At 36.9% G+C, this 15,827-nt stretch overlaps 1 protein-coding gene across 3 annotated transcripts in view; it reads left to right on the top strand.

Annotated features, from left to right (window-relative positions):
* The window catches only part of ST7 (suppression of tumorigenicity 7), a 272,136-nt gene that overhangs the window by 220,428 nt on the left and 35,881 nt on the right, over window positions 1-15,827 (top strand). For all 3 annotated transcript variants that reach the window (XM_077756029.1, XM_077756027.1, XM_077756028.1), the window contains 2 exons: window positions 12,836-12,908; window positions 14,339-14,441. In XM_077756029.1, the coding sequence (XP_077612155.1) occupies window positions 12,836-12,908; window positions 14,339-14,441 (176 nt within the window). The remainder of the gene's footprint in view (window positions 1-12,835; window positions 12,909-14,338; window positions 14,442-15,827) is intronic.

The raw sequence follows: 15,827 nt of genomic DNA, 5'->3' as shown, positions 1-15,827 counted from the left end.
GGGTGGCTTAGTCAGTTAAGCGTCTGACTTTCGCTTAGGTCATGATCTTGCGGTTCGTGGGTTCGAGCCCCGCGTCGGGCTCTGTGCTGGCTGCCAGCTCAGAGCCTGGAGCCTGTTTCAGAGTCTATGACTCCCTCTCTCTCTGACCCTCCCCTGCTCATGCTGTCTCTCTTTCTCTCTCCTAGAAATGAATAAAACATTAAAAAAAATTTAAAAGATGGGACAAAAAGACCTCACACTGTCTTGAACAAAAAACAAAACAAAAAACAAAACAAAACAAAACAAATCTTAGGACAGATTTCCACATTTCCATTGTTTTCTTTGTGTCATATCTTATATAGAAGTAAACTGAGAAATTTTACTGAAGAAAGCCCCATGGAAGACAGTATCACATAATGGGATAATAATAATACATCTCATCCATAAATAGGTTAGGTGAAGTGGGCTGCATTTTTATTTGTTTTTAATTTTTGTTTGGTCAGTTTATGGCTCCAAAAATGTCTGTCAAGGCCAAATGTGTTGGATTAATATAAACTTCCGGCTTATCAATATGTTGCCTAACCAAGAAAAGGGAAACTTTTTTTTTAGTTTACTTATTTTATTTATTTTGAGAGAGCGCATGAGTGAGTGAGGAAGGTGCAGAGAGCAAGAGAGAGAATCCTATGCAGGCTCCTTGCTGTCAGCGTAGAACTCAACATGGGACTCGAACCCATGAACCATGAGATCATTACCTGAGCCAAAGTTGGACGCTTAACTGACTAAGCCACCCAGGTATCTCAGGAATACTTGATATTCCATAATCTTAAATGGCTGTAGAGAGTAATTAGATTTTTTTTTCAGATCCATTCAGCAAGGCTGCATCAGATCCTTAATATTGAAGATACTGATTTTTAGGTGCTTCCAGATTCAGAAATGAGTATAATCTACTCTGTATTGCAAGAAGCTTTCAGTCTGGTGGAGAAAGATGTAAAAAAACAAAACCAACCACAGTAAATTGAGGTGAGATGTATCAGTGCTCAGTGATGAAACATGCTCTGTTTGAAACATGCTGTAGAAGTACAGAGAAAGAACCGTTTGAGAACAAGCCCCATGTTCTCTTCCTGGACACTCATGTATGACGGTAGACATTTAGAATAGCTGTAGTGAATGAATGACTTGTTAGCTGGAGATGCACTATGACATAATGTCCTCATTTGTGAGGTGCTGTGGGACTTATTTATGCTAGCTGCTACCCTTGAAAACATTGTTTTAAAATTATAGATATGAAATTGACCCTCAGTTGACCTAGCTCATGCATGGGAACAGTAATGATCCTTTTAAAATTACATTTTTATTATTATTATTATAGATGAACAAAAGGAAATTAGGTTAAAAAATGATCACTGAAAAAACTGTTCTATCTAAAGTTTTGCCCCATGGGTTTTCTGAGACACATCGAATTGATAGTTTAACTCATAATTACATAAATTTCTCCCAAGATTATTACACTGAATTTCAAGTTTGATATTATGAGCATTTATGACTTCTGAAAACTTAAGAGTCATTCTCCCTGAGATGACCTTTTCTTTCAGTGGCCTCATTCCCATACAGGGTCCTAGGGAGCCAGAGAGGTGTGGTTTGCTTTCCTTGTTTTTGGCCAAAAATCCTTCTACTTTCTTTCAACCTTGTCAGCTTGTACTTTTGCTTTCTTCCTGCCTCACTTTTTAATTCCACTGCTGTTTCAAATAGACATCTGGATTTAGAGCACCAGTACTGTTTTACCCATTTTGCTAAAATTCCATAAGCAGTGATAAATGCAGTATACATGTTGGAAATAACAAGTTTCTGACACCCTCCTTAAACACCCATCAGTATTGACACTTTTGGCTTCCGGAAGCTAAATTAGGTGTAAATGTTTACATATCAGAGGGAGCTAACATCAAGTGATTGAGATGTTAGTGTATTAACTTAAGATTTCATTTAGCAAACACGGAACCACCAGCTATGTTTTAGGCATTGTTTTGGGTTGTGGGTACAAAGTGATGAAGAAATACAGTTTTATTCCTAAAACTCATCATGTAAGTAGAAGGGAAGTAAGAAAACAGTTGCTGTAAAGACTGCGAGGGAAGCCTTCAGGGTAGACGTGGGATCTGAGTTGAGCCAGACAGTGAAAATACTAGAGACAAAGAGTTTATGGGAAGGTTCAGGAGTGGGATTGACTCAGCGTGTTTGGAATACTCTGTGCATCCTACAAAGCAGGGGGGATGGTGGAAGGCTACAGCAAAGGGCTGAATATGCTTTGGGCAAGTTGGGTAGGGAGACCTCACAGGGTTTTGTACCTATTCTTCAGGCCCTAGAGAGTGACCATGAGGCAGTCTCAGCAGAGACGGACTCCAGTCTGACCTCAAAGTGGAGAGAGTAGCACAGAGAATTCATACTCTGCTTTTTTTTGACTTGAGGTGGTTAGGGATGAACACACAGCGTTAGAAGCATGAAGACCTGAGGGCATGGAAAGCCACTGAAGAGCACCGGTGAGGGGGGTTTCAGAGGCTGCATAGAAGCAGAATTCTATCTCTTAGGGAGAGATGTGCTTAGTTTTTCAACCAATCAGTCTAAAAGAGTTTATTACAGTTTGGTTTTTCATCTTTAAGCAACAAATGGGAATCCCAGTGCAGAAATTTTTTTATTTCCTGGGCTATCAAAACTTCTAATTTTAAGCTATAACCACTTAATTTCATTTGCTTTCTGGTGATCTCTTAACAGGAAATTGAGGCCTATGTAGAGCCATGCTATGTAGACCTAGCCTAAACCTTAGATAATCTATTAGTGGGGGTGTAACTAAGACACGGATAGAGCCTGCCAAGACTCATCCAGCCCATCAGCATCAGGTGACTTCTGCTGCGTCAAACAATGACACGGGGAGAAAAAATGTGGAATGTGGGCAACAGGTAGAGGGTCTACCTCGTCTTTAAAGACTGTGAATTTAGAGAGTACAGTACAGGATGTGAATGCCTGTGTGTGCAGATCTACAAGTCTGATTTGTCAAAAGCAAAGCATCTGATAAATTTGTGCTTTGCTGACACCTCAGTTATTACTAAAGTAGTCAAAGCCTAAGAGCAATTAATATGCTGAATTTATTTTTTACCAAAAATGGCAGAACCTTACTAGAAGGAGACCATGTTGTCTTATAGCTCATAGTCGTAAAAGTAGGGAACATTAGTCATAGACAGATTTCCTGAATCTAAAAACAAGCAAGTAATAACAAAAAGCCAAAAGCTATGCACTTTTTTAAGTCAGAGGGAAGATAAATATAAACCCCTAACTTGAGACTCAGTAAACAACTTTGTGCTGACACCATTTGGCATAGGAGACATAGAGATTTTTAGTGGAGAGCAGTTCAGGAGGGATGAGAGAATCTTAAAGATGACATTATAAGTATTCCCAACTGGAAAAGAATGTAAAGGAAACACAAATGGTTAAAGTATATGAAACGTCAGAATGACAAATAGTTAAATAAATATAGACACATGGGATAGAGCCTGTAAGCAGGTTTTTAAGGTGGCTAAAGTTCAGAGGAGGCAAAAGTCTCGAGACTTTCTTTGTGAGGCTGTTTTCCAAGCAAAATGAGGCAGAAAGTATAGGGCTTGACTGTAAGAGGAATAAAAGCAAGCATCACATTGGCAGTGTGGGGTGGTGACCAGACCCTGGTACTGTGAGACCAGTCCTGTCACTAATTAGTAAGTAAGTTTGTAAGCATTTCATTTAGCTTCTCTGTTCTGTATTTCTTCATCTGGAAAATAAAAGATTTTATTGACCTTCACAGTTGTGTGCTGTTTCTAATTCTTTGGTCTATCTTCTAGTTCTCCTATTTGGAAAAGACAGTAATGTGCTTGTAAGTTGATAAAAATAGACCTTTATTCACTCCTATATTCTGTTTGCCCTCAATAATTGTGATTCTTCTTTTGCTTTTTTAGAATTTGAGCAAATAAGTCAATACTGATAAAATTCTGTGAGATGACTATGTGGTTTATTAAAATTTAAGAAACAAAGAGGTGATTGAAGATCCAACATGGGTTTACTAAGGAAGTTGTGCTAAATAAAAACAGATGGGAAGTGGATACGAAAATATTTGTGGTCTATACAGTAACATTTAAATGTTCCTTATTAATTTATATGGCTGTTTTCTTCATATTTCTGAACTAGAGGAATGCCATAGACATATTTATATCTTTATTTAATTAAAATATTTTATAGTTTTGAATGTTACCATTTTAGGTAATATGGAGCAATGTAGTCATAATACCTATTGTATCTTTAATGTTTATTTATTTATTTTTGAGATGAAGAGAGACAGAGCATGAGTGGGGGAGGGGCTGAGAGAGAGGGAGACACAGACTCCAAAGCAGGCTCCAGTCTCTGAGCTGTCAACACAGAGCCTTACACGGGGCTCGAACTCACAGACCGTGAGATCATGACCCAAGCCGAAGTCAGATGCTTAACCGACTGAGCCACCTAGGCGCCCCAATATCTATTGTATCTTTAATAAATGGTATGATTTAATGGTTTAAGTGGCATATATAATGCCTATTGTTAACATTAATAAATGATTACACATACATCACTGTAGACCATTGTAAATTTAGGGTGATCTCTAGAATATCATTCCTGGATCCTTTCCTTGGTATTGCCATGGTCAGTATTTTAATAAATCAGACCCTGTAGACAACATAGCACAGTTCAAAATCATGTGCTCTGGGGATAGCTCATATTTGTTTTAATTATTTGATATTGGCATATTTCTTAACTATTATATGTGTCACTTTTCCCATCCATAAAAGAAGGCTAGCAGTTAAGTACTATCTCAGAGGGTTGCTCTGAGGATTAGGCAGATAATGTGCTTAACTGATTAACATCAGTGTCTGGCACTTAATCAACCTTTGATAAATGTTAGCAGTAATTTTGATGATGATAACAATCATATGGGGAGGGAGGTATGCCTATGAATTGTATGGCACAAAGCTGTGGGTGGCAGCTTGAGTCGGACTGATGACTAATAGGCTAGAATGATATTCTGAAACCAGTAACTAAGATTTAATGGTTTAAGTTTCATTTTAAGATTTAAAATTTAATGGAATCAAATATGAAATCTTGCTTATAGGTTCATGAACTTTCATGGCTTAAGTAAAAGAGAAAATATTTGACTTTGGCCAAAATTAATTTGAATAGAACCTGGGCGGTTTTGTTGACTACACAGTCACAGGAACAAATGAGGACTTCCAGCAGCCCCACACCAGGGTCATCCTAGCTGTTCTTCAGAGAGGTGTTACGGCTGTAGTTCCTCAAACTGCATTTCCCTAGAGCTCTGTACTGGTCAGGTTTCAGGGATTTAGAGGATTATTTCCACTTCTAATTCTCATGTTTTCAAATCACTCATGGCTCCATAACAAAAATAAATGAGAAGTTCTGAAGAATATATCAGTTGAGGAATTAGAAGTATTTATCCTGGAAAAGATTAGGTTTAGAGGAGACATTTAAGCCATTTTAATATTTGAAAGGCTGACTTGAGAAATGATCAGATTCTGTTATGTTATGGAAGGCAAAACTAGTAAGTAATTTTTGAATAAGGATTCTTAGAGAGAAGGGCGGGGGTAGAATGATATAAGGCAACTGAAATGTTATGGAAGTTGGACTGAAGTAAGAGAAGACAGTTTCAGGTGGCACAGGATTATAGGCGTGTTTTATAAAAATCTTTTTTGTTGAGATGTTAATTACATGCAGTAACATGCACAGATCTGAAGCATAGAGCAGGATGACTTTTCACTTTTATATACACCTGTGTTATCACCACCCAGGATCATAGAACTTTCCATCATCTCAGAAGGTTGCCTCATGCCCTCTTCTGGGCAATAACTGCTCTCCAATCCAGAAGTAACACTTTTTTTTTTCTCATCTCTGTCACCATATACTAGTTTTGCAAACTTTCACACAACCACTTTGGAGCACTGTTTACTAGTTTAAATATGTATCTATTTTCTGACTCAGCTTCATTTCTAATTACGTATCTAAGAGAAATGAGTTTTATATTTTTTTTTTCAGAAAACCTTTCACAAGAATGGTAACAACAGCTTTATTCATAATAGCCCAAACCTGAGGAACAATCTAAATAGCCATTAGCAAGAGAATAAACATATTGTAGTATATCCACATAGTGAAATACTACTCAGCAATAGAAAAGAATAAAGTACTAATACATGCTCCAACATGGATGAATCTCAGAAACATGATGCTGAGTGAAAGAAGCCAGACATGAGAAAGAACATACTCTATGATTCCAATTATATGAAAATTGTAGGTTTTAATGAAAGACTTTCATGACAATTTGATTTTGAAAACCTGTGACAGTTGGAGAAAGTTCCTTCCCTTTCCGAAAAGGACCTGCATGAAACAAAAAATGGCCAAGAAGTGAAAGGAAAATTAAACTAAAGCCCAGACTTCAGCTTTGCTTAAGTGAAAACATTTACTTAGCATTCCTTGTTTCTGGAATTATGTGCTACCTCATTATTTTGTTTCTTTTTATGTCCTTCTTGGATTCTAATTGTTTGTTTGGATTTGTTTTTGTATTCTTCCTGAAGTTTCTTTTTATTTTCCCCTTCTTCTTTTATAACAGCAAATATCTGTGTCATTATCTAAGATTATTTATTCTCTTACTCATACTATATATTACATGGCATCTACTTTCTTTTTTAACCCATTCTTATTAGAGCACTCTAACATCCATCTCTAATATGGTCCACCTGATCTCTAGGCAAGTTTCACAGCTGTTATTATGATGACTTCTCTGAACATATTCCTTTTTAAGAACATTAACTTTTGTAGCTAACATTTTTTCCTCCTTTAATTCTTTTTTTAAGAAAGGTTTTAATCCCAGTATAGTTAATATGCTATATTATATTAGTTTCAAGTATACAATATAGTGATTCAACAATTTTACACATTACTCAGTGCTCATCATGGTAAGTGTAATATTAATCCCTTTCACCTTTTTCACCCATCCCCCACCCCCCTTGTAACCATCAGTTTGTTCTCTATAGTTAAGACTTTGTTTTTGGTTTATCTCTTTTTCATTTGTTCATTTGTTTTTTAAATTCCACATATGAGTGAGATCATATGGTATTTGTCTTTCTCTGACTTATTTCACTTAGCATTATATTCTCTAGGTCCATCCATTTTTTGCAAATGGCAAGATTTTATTCTTTTTTATGGCTGAGTAATGTTCCATTGCATGTATATACCACATCTTCCTTATCTATTCATCTATCAGTGGACACATGAGTTGCTTCCATAATTTGGCTATTACAATAAAGCTGCAATAAACATAGAAGTGCTTTCATCTTTTCAAATTAGTGCTTTTGTATTATTTGGATACGTGCCCAGTACTGGAATTACTGGATCATATGGTAATTCTGTTTTTAATTTTTTAAGGAAACCTCATACTGTTTTCCAGAGTGCCTATACAGTTTGCATCCCCACCAACAGTGCAGAAGGGTTCTTTGTTCACCACATTCCTGTCAACACTTGTTTCTTATGTTTTTGGTTTTAGCCATTCCAACAGGTGTGATTTGCATTTCCCTGATGATTGGGGTGTTGAACATTGTTTCATGTGTCTGTTGGCCATCTGGATGTCTTCTTTGGAGAAATATGTGTTCGTGTCTTCTGCCCATTTTTGGTTGGATTATTTGTGTGTGTGCTTGTTGAGTTGTATAAGTTCTATACATATATTGGGGTTTATCTGATATGTCATTTGCAAATATTATCTTCCCTCAGGAAGTTGTCTTTTAGTTTTTTCTTGTTTCCTTTTCTGTACAGAGCTTTTTATTTTGATATAGTCCCAATAGTTTATTTTTGCTTTTGTTTCTCTTGCCTGAGGAGGCATATCTAGAAAAATACTGCTGTGGCCAATATCTGAGAAATTAATGCCTATGCTCTCTATTAGGATTTCTATGATTTCAGGTACCATATTTAAGTGCTTAATCCATTTTGAGTTTATGTTTATGTATACTGTGAGTAAGTGGTCCAGTTTTATTCTTTTGCATGTAGCTTCCAGTTTTCCCAACACCATTGTGAAGAGACTATGTGGATTCTAATTCTTAGAAGGACTTTTTGTAATAACAGTAGGTACGTGGCACTTATAAAAGACAGGCACTGCATAGTCAGAGTGTGTTCATACAAAATTGGACTTAGAATGATTTTTAAGTTCCTTCCTCAAAATAAATTTCTGAATGAATTACAAGCAATATTGGAACTCAGCTTTTTTTGTTGTTGTTATTTCCTGCTCAGAACTTCTGATACTACTTGTTTTCATCACTACTGTTAGCCACTCTGTTTCCCTTATCATTTTATCCATTTCCCTAGTGGTAAAAGCATAAAATCATGGCAGACATGCAAAATTACAGAGGCAGAGAATAGATTAGTGGTCGCCAGGGTACAGGTATGGGTGGAAAGGTTACAAATAAAGGGGTAACACAAGAGAGTTTCTTTGGAACAGTTGTGTACTTTGGTGGTGATGGTAGTTAGATGAATCTGGCCATGGAATAAAATTGCATAGAACTATGCACACGCATAAATGCATGTACAAAAAAAAGGTGAAAACTGAGCAAGGTCTGCAATTTCCTTAATAGTCCCGTACCAATGTCAGTTTCTTGGTTTTGATATTATACTACAGTTATATAAGATATCATCATTGGGGGAGGCTGAGAGAATCATTCACATCTATTTTCACATCTTTCTGTGAGCCTATAATTATTTCAAACTTTCTATGAGTCTGTAAGTTTCAAACTTATAACAGGCAACAGCAACCAAGTTTCAGCATAATTTTTAAAGAAAGAGGTAGTGCTCATGAGTGAGCAGCCCATAGTAATGAGCTTTCTCCTAAGGTACTGTATATGGTGTTTCTTAAAAGTGAGCCAAAACATGCAGTTCTCGCCTCTGATTTAGATGTTAGGCAGTTATTAGATTAAAATGTGGTTAATCAGTGCACATTGCAAAAGGATCACACTTTCATGAAGTATGTAAGTATATGCAGTAGGTCTCTGATTGACTTCACTTCATTTAAGTTCTACCTTTGTCTCTCTATGCTGTCTCTGTCTGGTTCCACCAACATATTTGCTTATGAACTTGCTTCCAACAGTTTGTAGTACAGAATTCTTTTATATAGCATCATTGTTATCTTTTAAAAATTCACTTATTTATGTGTACATCATGGGAAGCTTTGGAAATAAAGATAAATAGAAAAACATTCCCTATAATCCCACCACTCAAAAAGAAATACTATTGATATTTTGTGTATATATAATTCCAGTTTTATTATCCCTGCGCATATAAATGCTTTTTAAAAACATATGACATCATAATTTTATAAACTTATTTTACTTATTGGTGTATGTACAACAATGCACCATTTTCCCAGATCATTAAATACTTTTCCACCACATTATCTAATGACTACGTAGAATTGTACCCTGTGGATGTACAGCACCTTAACTAATCTTCTGTGATTGAACATTTAGGTTGTTTCCAGTTTTCCACCATTGGAAACTGTTGTCATCAGCATCTTTAAGGCTCATTTTTAATGCACATGACTTTTTCTCTTAGGAAAAAGTGTCTGAAGTGGAATTGCTGGGGTAGGCAAAATGTAAAGCTTTTGCTTTTTATTGTCAAACATAAACATCATTTTAAAAATATGTTGNTGGTGGGGGAAAGGGAGAGAAGCAAACCATGAGAGACTCTTGAATGCTGACAAAAACTGAGGACTGATGGATGTGGGGGGAGGGGGGATGGGCATGGAGGAGGACACTTGTGGGGATGAGCACTGAGTGTTATGTGGAAACTAATTTGACAATAAACTATTAAAAAAAAATATGTTGTAAAAGAAAACCTTATTTGAATAACAGGATGCTTTACCTACAGGGAAATTTAGGATCAATTTCTTTAGAATGATTTCTCACTTAGAGACAACTGCCATTACTAAATAGATAAGTTGTTTTGACAGAATTAGAAGAAAAACTTTGAAACTACCTAAATAAACAAGTTATGCAAGAATTTCTTGCTTTTTTTATTTTTGTGAAGAAATAAGAATAGAAATAATTTACTCAAGTAAAAAGAAAACAAATGGAATCAACATGCCACCAGTGAGGAAGGAATGGAGTATTTACATTTCCCCCCTCTTCCCATTTGATATTGATTAAAGGATATTTTTGGTTATTTTTAAAGCATTATGACTCTGCACATATACCACCAACTTTACATATAGTGAAGGAGTATGGCTAAAAAATTTTATGGGAAAATTGCACTATAGCAGTTGTAATGTTGCAGAATTCTGTTGCATCTTTCTAGTTGAAAATGTTCTGTTCATGAGCATGAGGAGGTCTGGTTCTGGATTAAAGATTTACATTGATTGGGCATCTGTATTTCACTGGTATACCTCAATTGTTATGTTTTTCTGCATTTCCAACTGGGTGAATATGTCACTTTGCTTGTTTAGGTAACCATCAAAACAATCTGATCTTTCTCATTGGGAAGCTAAATCCTTAACAACAGGTTTTCTTTAGTTTATCAAGTGAGGTTTCATCTTGTGCTGTGACCTCCAGATAATTATGACCACTGTGTTGAGCTTCACCTCCTTTCCTGTACTTTTCATCAGTCCCTACTTCATGGAAAGACACTAGGTTAGCACAGAAGGAACACAGATCACACCAGGAAGGATGGAAACAAGATAAGGATACCTTTTATATAAAAAGTCTGAACTTTGAAAAAAAATCTGAACTTTTAAGTAGAATGTGTATTATCTGCAGTTTTATTACCTTCTAATTAGGGTCAATGAATGAACCCTAATAAACAAGATATTTGATTCTTGGATTGATTTCCTTCACTGGGAAGCAGTTAAATGTTTAGATCCTGGAAAAGCAACAAGACAAATCCATAGGTGTTTGGCTTTCTTTTCTTCTTTTTCTTAGTCCTAAGCACATCATTTTACACTATGTATATGGTGGTGAAATTTTGTTTGAATATAATTTATGAGATCAGGGTTACAAAGACCTCTTTCCCTTTCAGTTCTTTGTTGGGATTTTTATGAATATTTATTTATTTTTTTATCAATGGCATTGAAATTTCCCTCAGTAAGAAATTCCTCATGCTGAAATTGGTGGTAAATACTATTGGATTAAGGACTGTTATTCTTTTATGAACTTATTTTCTTCTGTGGCTCTTTATTATGGGACTGGTTATGGGACTTTCCCCTCCATTCTTACTATAATGTAATTATTTTTTCCAACTTTTTATTTTAATTCCAGTTAACATATAGTGTTATATTGGTTATATACAATATAGTTCTTCAACACTTTGTACATCACGCAGTGCTCATCACAAGTGCACTCCTTAATACCCATCACCTATTTAACCCATTCCCCCCACCTTCCCCTCTAGTAACCGTCAGTTGGTTCTCTATAGTTAAGAGTCTGTATCTCAGTTTGTCTCTCTCTCTCTCTCTCTCTTCCCTTTGCTCCTTTTGGATTTTGTCCACTGTAATGTAATGCTTTTGAAGTTGAAAACAGCCCAGTGAAGAAGCTGGCAGGGCATTCCAGGTGATAAGAGTTTCTCTAACCTAGAGTGGTTTTTGCAGCACTGGGAATGGTGTATTTTTCCCTGGCCTGAATTAAGATGATATTTCTCTGTCATAGTATAAATATGGTTCAGTGTTTAAGAAATACTATTCAGGTAAGAAAGAGAGTTATAATTTAAACACAATTTTTTTCCCTGAAAGGGACTACCCTTTTTTAATTTATCTATTCTCATTCATATCTTTTACTTTTATTTCCCTTTAAACTCATCATCTGAATCTATTACCTGCTCCCTCTTCTCCATGTGGAATTTCCTACACAAACTGAGAGGAACTGTTTCTTGGAGAAACAAATGAGGCTTCATATGAAAGGGGATTTCCTTTGGGTTTGAAAGAACAAAAATTGTATAGATTTCCAAAGATTTCACATATATATCCTTATATATAAAGATTTCTCATATATGTTATAATAAATGTATTGCTTTTTTTTTAAACAAAAAACTGAATATGAGCTTCTTGAAATTTAATGCAAAGCAAATCTGGTTTAAATGTGACCACTAAAAAATTATTTAGGGTTTTTTTTTTAAGTTTATTTCTTTATTTACTTTTAGAGGTGGCGGGGAGAGAGAGAGGGAAGGAGAGGGAAGCAGTAGGAGAGGAGGAGAGAGAATCCCAAGCAGGCTCCAAGCTCTCAGCACATAGCCTGACTCAGGGCTTGATCTCACAACTGTGAGATCATGACCTGTGCCAAAATCAAGAACCAGAGGCTTAACCAACTGAGCCACTCAGGTGCCCCTGTTTAGGTGTGTTTTTAAAAAAAGATCCAGGTAATATTTTTTCTTCACATTAGTATTTCATACACCTGTTGAGAATTTTTTACAAGTGCCACAGAGGTCCTGTTTGCCTTTTATGATATCAAGGGCACACTGTAATATTTAAATGCATATATTTATAGCTATTCTCTGCTTAATTAAATTCGCTATATGAAAATCCATATCTTAAATAGAAGATTGCTAAAGAATCAGTCTGGTAGATTTTAAACATATTATTCACAAAAATATGAATTACCCACAATTTTACATACCACCCTTATACGTAAGAAATAGCTGTGTACTGTATGCATTAAAATATTCTTAATTTGTGCTTTATTAGGCTTACATGATTAAAATGCTAGTGGATTAAAAATATTGTTCTTTATTCCTGCAAACTTATAAGAGTTTCTATTTTCTTTTTCTCTAACAGATATAAGCTTACCAAAGTCGGCAACAATATGCTATACAGCTGCCTTGCTCAAAGCAAGAGCTGTCTCTGACAAGTAAGTGAATAATAACTTGTGTGGTACTAAATGCCTGACCCTACTTAAGGAGATGTGTTGCCTCTGAGGGCTTTCTCTGGAAGTTTCTCTTAGTCTATGAGATCCCCGCTTATGAGCATGCGTTTTCTAAAATCTGCTGATCTTTTCTTTCACTACTAGAAGGAGAGAATATATATCCCCAGGTATTGCAAGGGTGTATGGGCCCCTAAAGAAGGATTTATGTGAAATTCTATACCTCTGAGGTGACTTTTTTTTTTTTTTTTTTTGTCAGACAGTAGATACCAAAAGGCCTGCTTGGGGCTAACACAAAATGCCTTCCTTTTACTCATTTTTTGCGTATTCCTCTTCCGTCAAGAGTCCAAGACTGGGTAGTAGTCATTACAGACATGTAAGATGGCAGAGGGGATGATCATCTCCCATTCTTTGACTCATCAGATCCAAACTAACTCCCCACCCAGGGTCCGTTTGCTTTGAGTTGCCATCTCGGTTTTATTCAGGCAGGTGACTTTGGCATAGAGAATTTCCATAAACATCCAAGATGACTGGCAGGTGAAAGAGAACAGTGGCTTAACTGTTTCTGAGTTCATAAACGCTTCCATTTCCCCGATACAATCCCTCCGAAGCACCGAAAAGCAGATAACAGGAAACGAAAACAGCCTCTGCTATGTCAGACAGGTTTGCTGTTAAGTGTGTGTGCACTTCAAGACCGAAGTAATTTTCTTTCATTCTTTTTTATCCTGTAGATCGCCAGTACCTACTGCAACATCTTTTCTCCCTACACAGCGACTCCAGCTTGGGAGGGCAGGGCCAGGGTTGTCACAGCTTCCCCTGTGGTGTCTGCCTGCCAAGCACAGCTCTGGAGTTAGCCCTGGGTGTGAGGTGAGAAAGAGATTGCATGGTCTGGTTTTTTTCATTCACTCGGGCAGGTGTCTGGCCCGCAGTTCGGGCAGCACACCCCCTGCCGGAACGGCCCCAAGCAGGCTTGCCTGCGGAGGAGGCTGCATCGCAGCACTGACATTGGGTTGGGAGCCTCCTTTAAAATTCTCCCTAGTTCTGTTTTTAAACAAGTGCGCTCTTCTGTAACCTGGTTTTCTCTTTTTCCCACACTGTCTGCCCTCGTCAGTCCTACCCCCTCCCCTGACCTGAGCAGGTACCTCATAGAAGATTTAGATTAGCTATTTAGACAGAGAGACTTGACAGCTGAATTTCATTCCTGCCAAGCTTAGACGCAAGCACGCTTTCTGCTTCTGCTGGGGTTTTTGTTGGCCTCGGTCTGAGGGGTCACTCAGAGGTTCCATGTAGTGGAGGTTTGGAGAGCTCATGCCATTGGCTCGCTGTGGTTCTGTGGGCCCTTGACGTGTAGATACCTTTCCGGGTTGATGCCCAAGCAGCGGTCCCAACTGGATGGTGTTTGTCTTTCTGCTTTTCAGATTCTCTCCCGAGGCTGCATCTCGGCGGGGGCTGAGCACAGCAGAGATGAACGCAGTAGAGGCCATTCACAGAGCTGTGGAATTCAACCCACACGTGCCAAAAGTGAGTCTGTGGAATCGCACAGAAACTCGTTGTGATAGCAGAAAAAGTGTTCAGTGACCACAGTGTCATGTCTCGAATACACCCCATATAAAAAAGTAAATTGCAGCCAGTGAATGTTGAGGCCCTATTAGTCTATGGCTGTCGGCTTCATTTTTAAGCAAAAGCTACATTCGAGAGGCTTTGGGCCGATTTTCAGGTTTCATATAATTAAGGTATATTGATAGACCTAGCTTAGGCGGGGCAGGCCAGGAAGTCTGAAACTGGCAAAATATGGAGATCCTAAGAGTAATGATGCATTTGATAGGAATTTCACACCAGTTAAGTTATAGTCTTAACTTAGACCTAACTCAGGAAATGAACCTTGTGGTGAATAGAAATGGTGAAAAAAATACTGATTAATGTGATGCTCTCTGTCTCTACAAATAAATGATAATCAGTATTGGCAAGAAAATAATAGGGAGAAACTTCAAGTATGAAGAAGTGTTTTTCTTTTGACTTGTGAGTGCTGTTTTAGTAGGTATATATAGTAGGAGATGTTTGTCTTAATTGTTAACTGCATGATTGAACAGTTTATAAATACCCAGGATTTCCCATATATTTTTTTTTCTAAGTTTGATTTTAAAGGAGTCAGATCATGATAGAGGATATTTCTATAATCTTTTGTTTGGGGGATGGCTTTGTATTTATTATTTACCTCTATTTGAGTACCTGGTATGTGATAGGCACATTGCTGAGGGCTATTTTCAGTTTCTCGATATTATAAAGTGCATTCTGACCTGTGGGAAACTTTATATAATTTCCAACAGGCACTACAAGGCATAGTTTTCTTGGAAAAATGCCTAATGAAGGCTTTCACTGGTAAAAAATGACAAAGGAAAGCTTTTCCTTTTTTTTCTTGAAGTACTGTGCAAAAGATGGTGTGTATGTCTGTGTATGTGTGTATGTGACGACTTATGGAACCTACTTTATTTTGTTGGTATTCAGAGTGACCGAGATAAGTGACCTAACCTCATTTCTGAGCTTTTACTCAGGTCATGCTCATTTTCTCACAAAACAGGAAATGGAAGAATGGCGCACAGTGCCACAGTTGGTGAAGGATATATTTACCCACTCTAGTTCCAGTGGATAATGATCAACATAGTATTTGTAGACTTGGGCATTGTATATAGGGTGGTATAAAATATCTCTCTCTATTGAATATCTTTTCAGCTAAGTTAAAAGTATTCATTCAAATTTGATGAAAGGTTAAAGCTAATCATGAAAATATTGTCCTGAACTACAGTCAACTTAGGTCATCAATTAATATTTATTGAATGCTGTTCTTTAACTATAGAGTCATACGGTGAGCATGAATAGGATCTTTTAGAAGTTGTATTGAGCAATAGA

The sequence above is a fragment of the Crocuta crocuta genome, unplaced genomic scaffold (assembly GCF_008692635.1).
Source record: "Crocuta crocuta isolate KB4526 unplaced genomic scaffold, BGI_CrCroc_1.0 scaffold452, whole genome shotgun sequence".
Classification (NCBI taxonomy): Eukaryota; Metazoa; Chordata; class Mammalia; order Carnivora; family Hyaenidae; genus Crocuta; species Crocuta crocuta.
The sequence above is the reverse complement of the archived record's forward strand: the minus strand, read 5'-3'. Positions and strand labels throughout refer to the sequence as shown.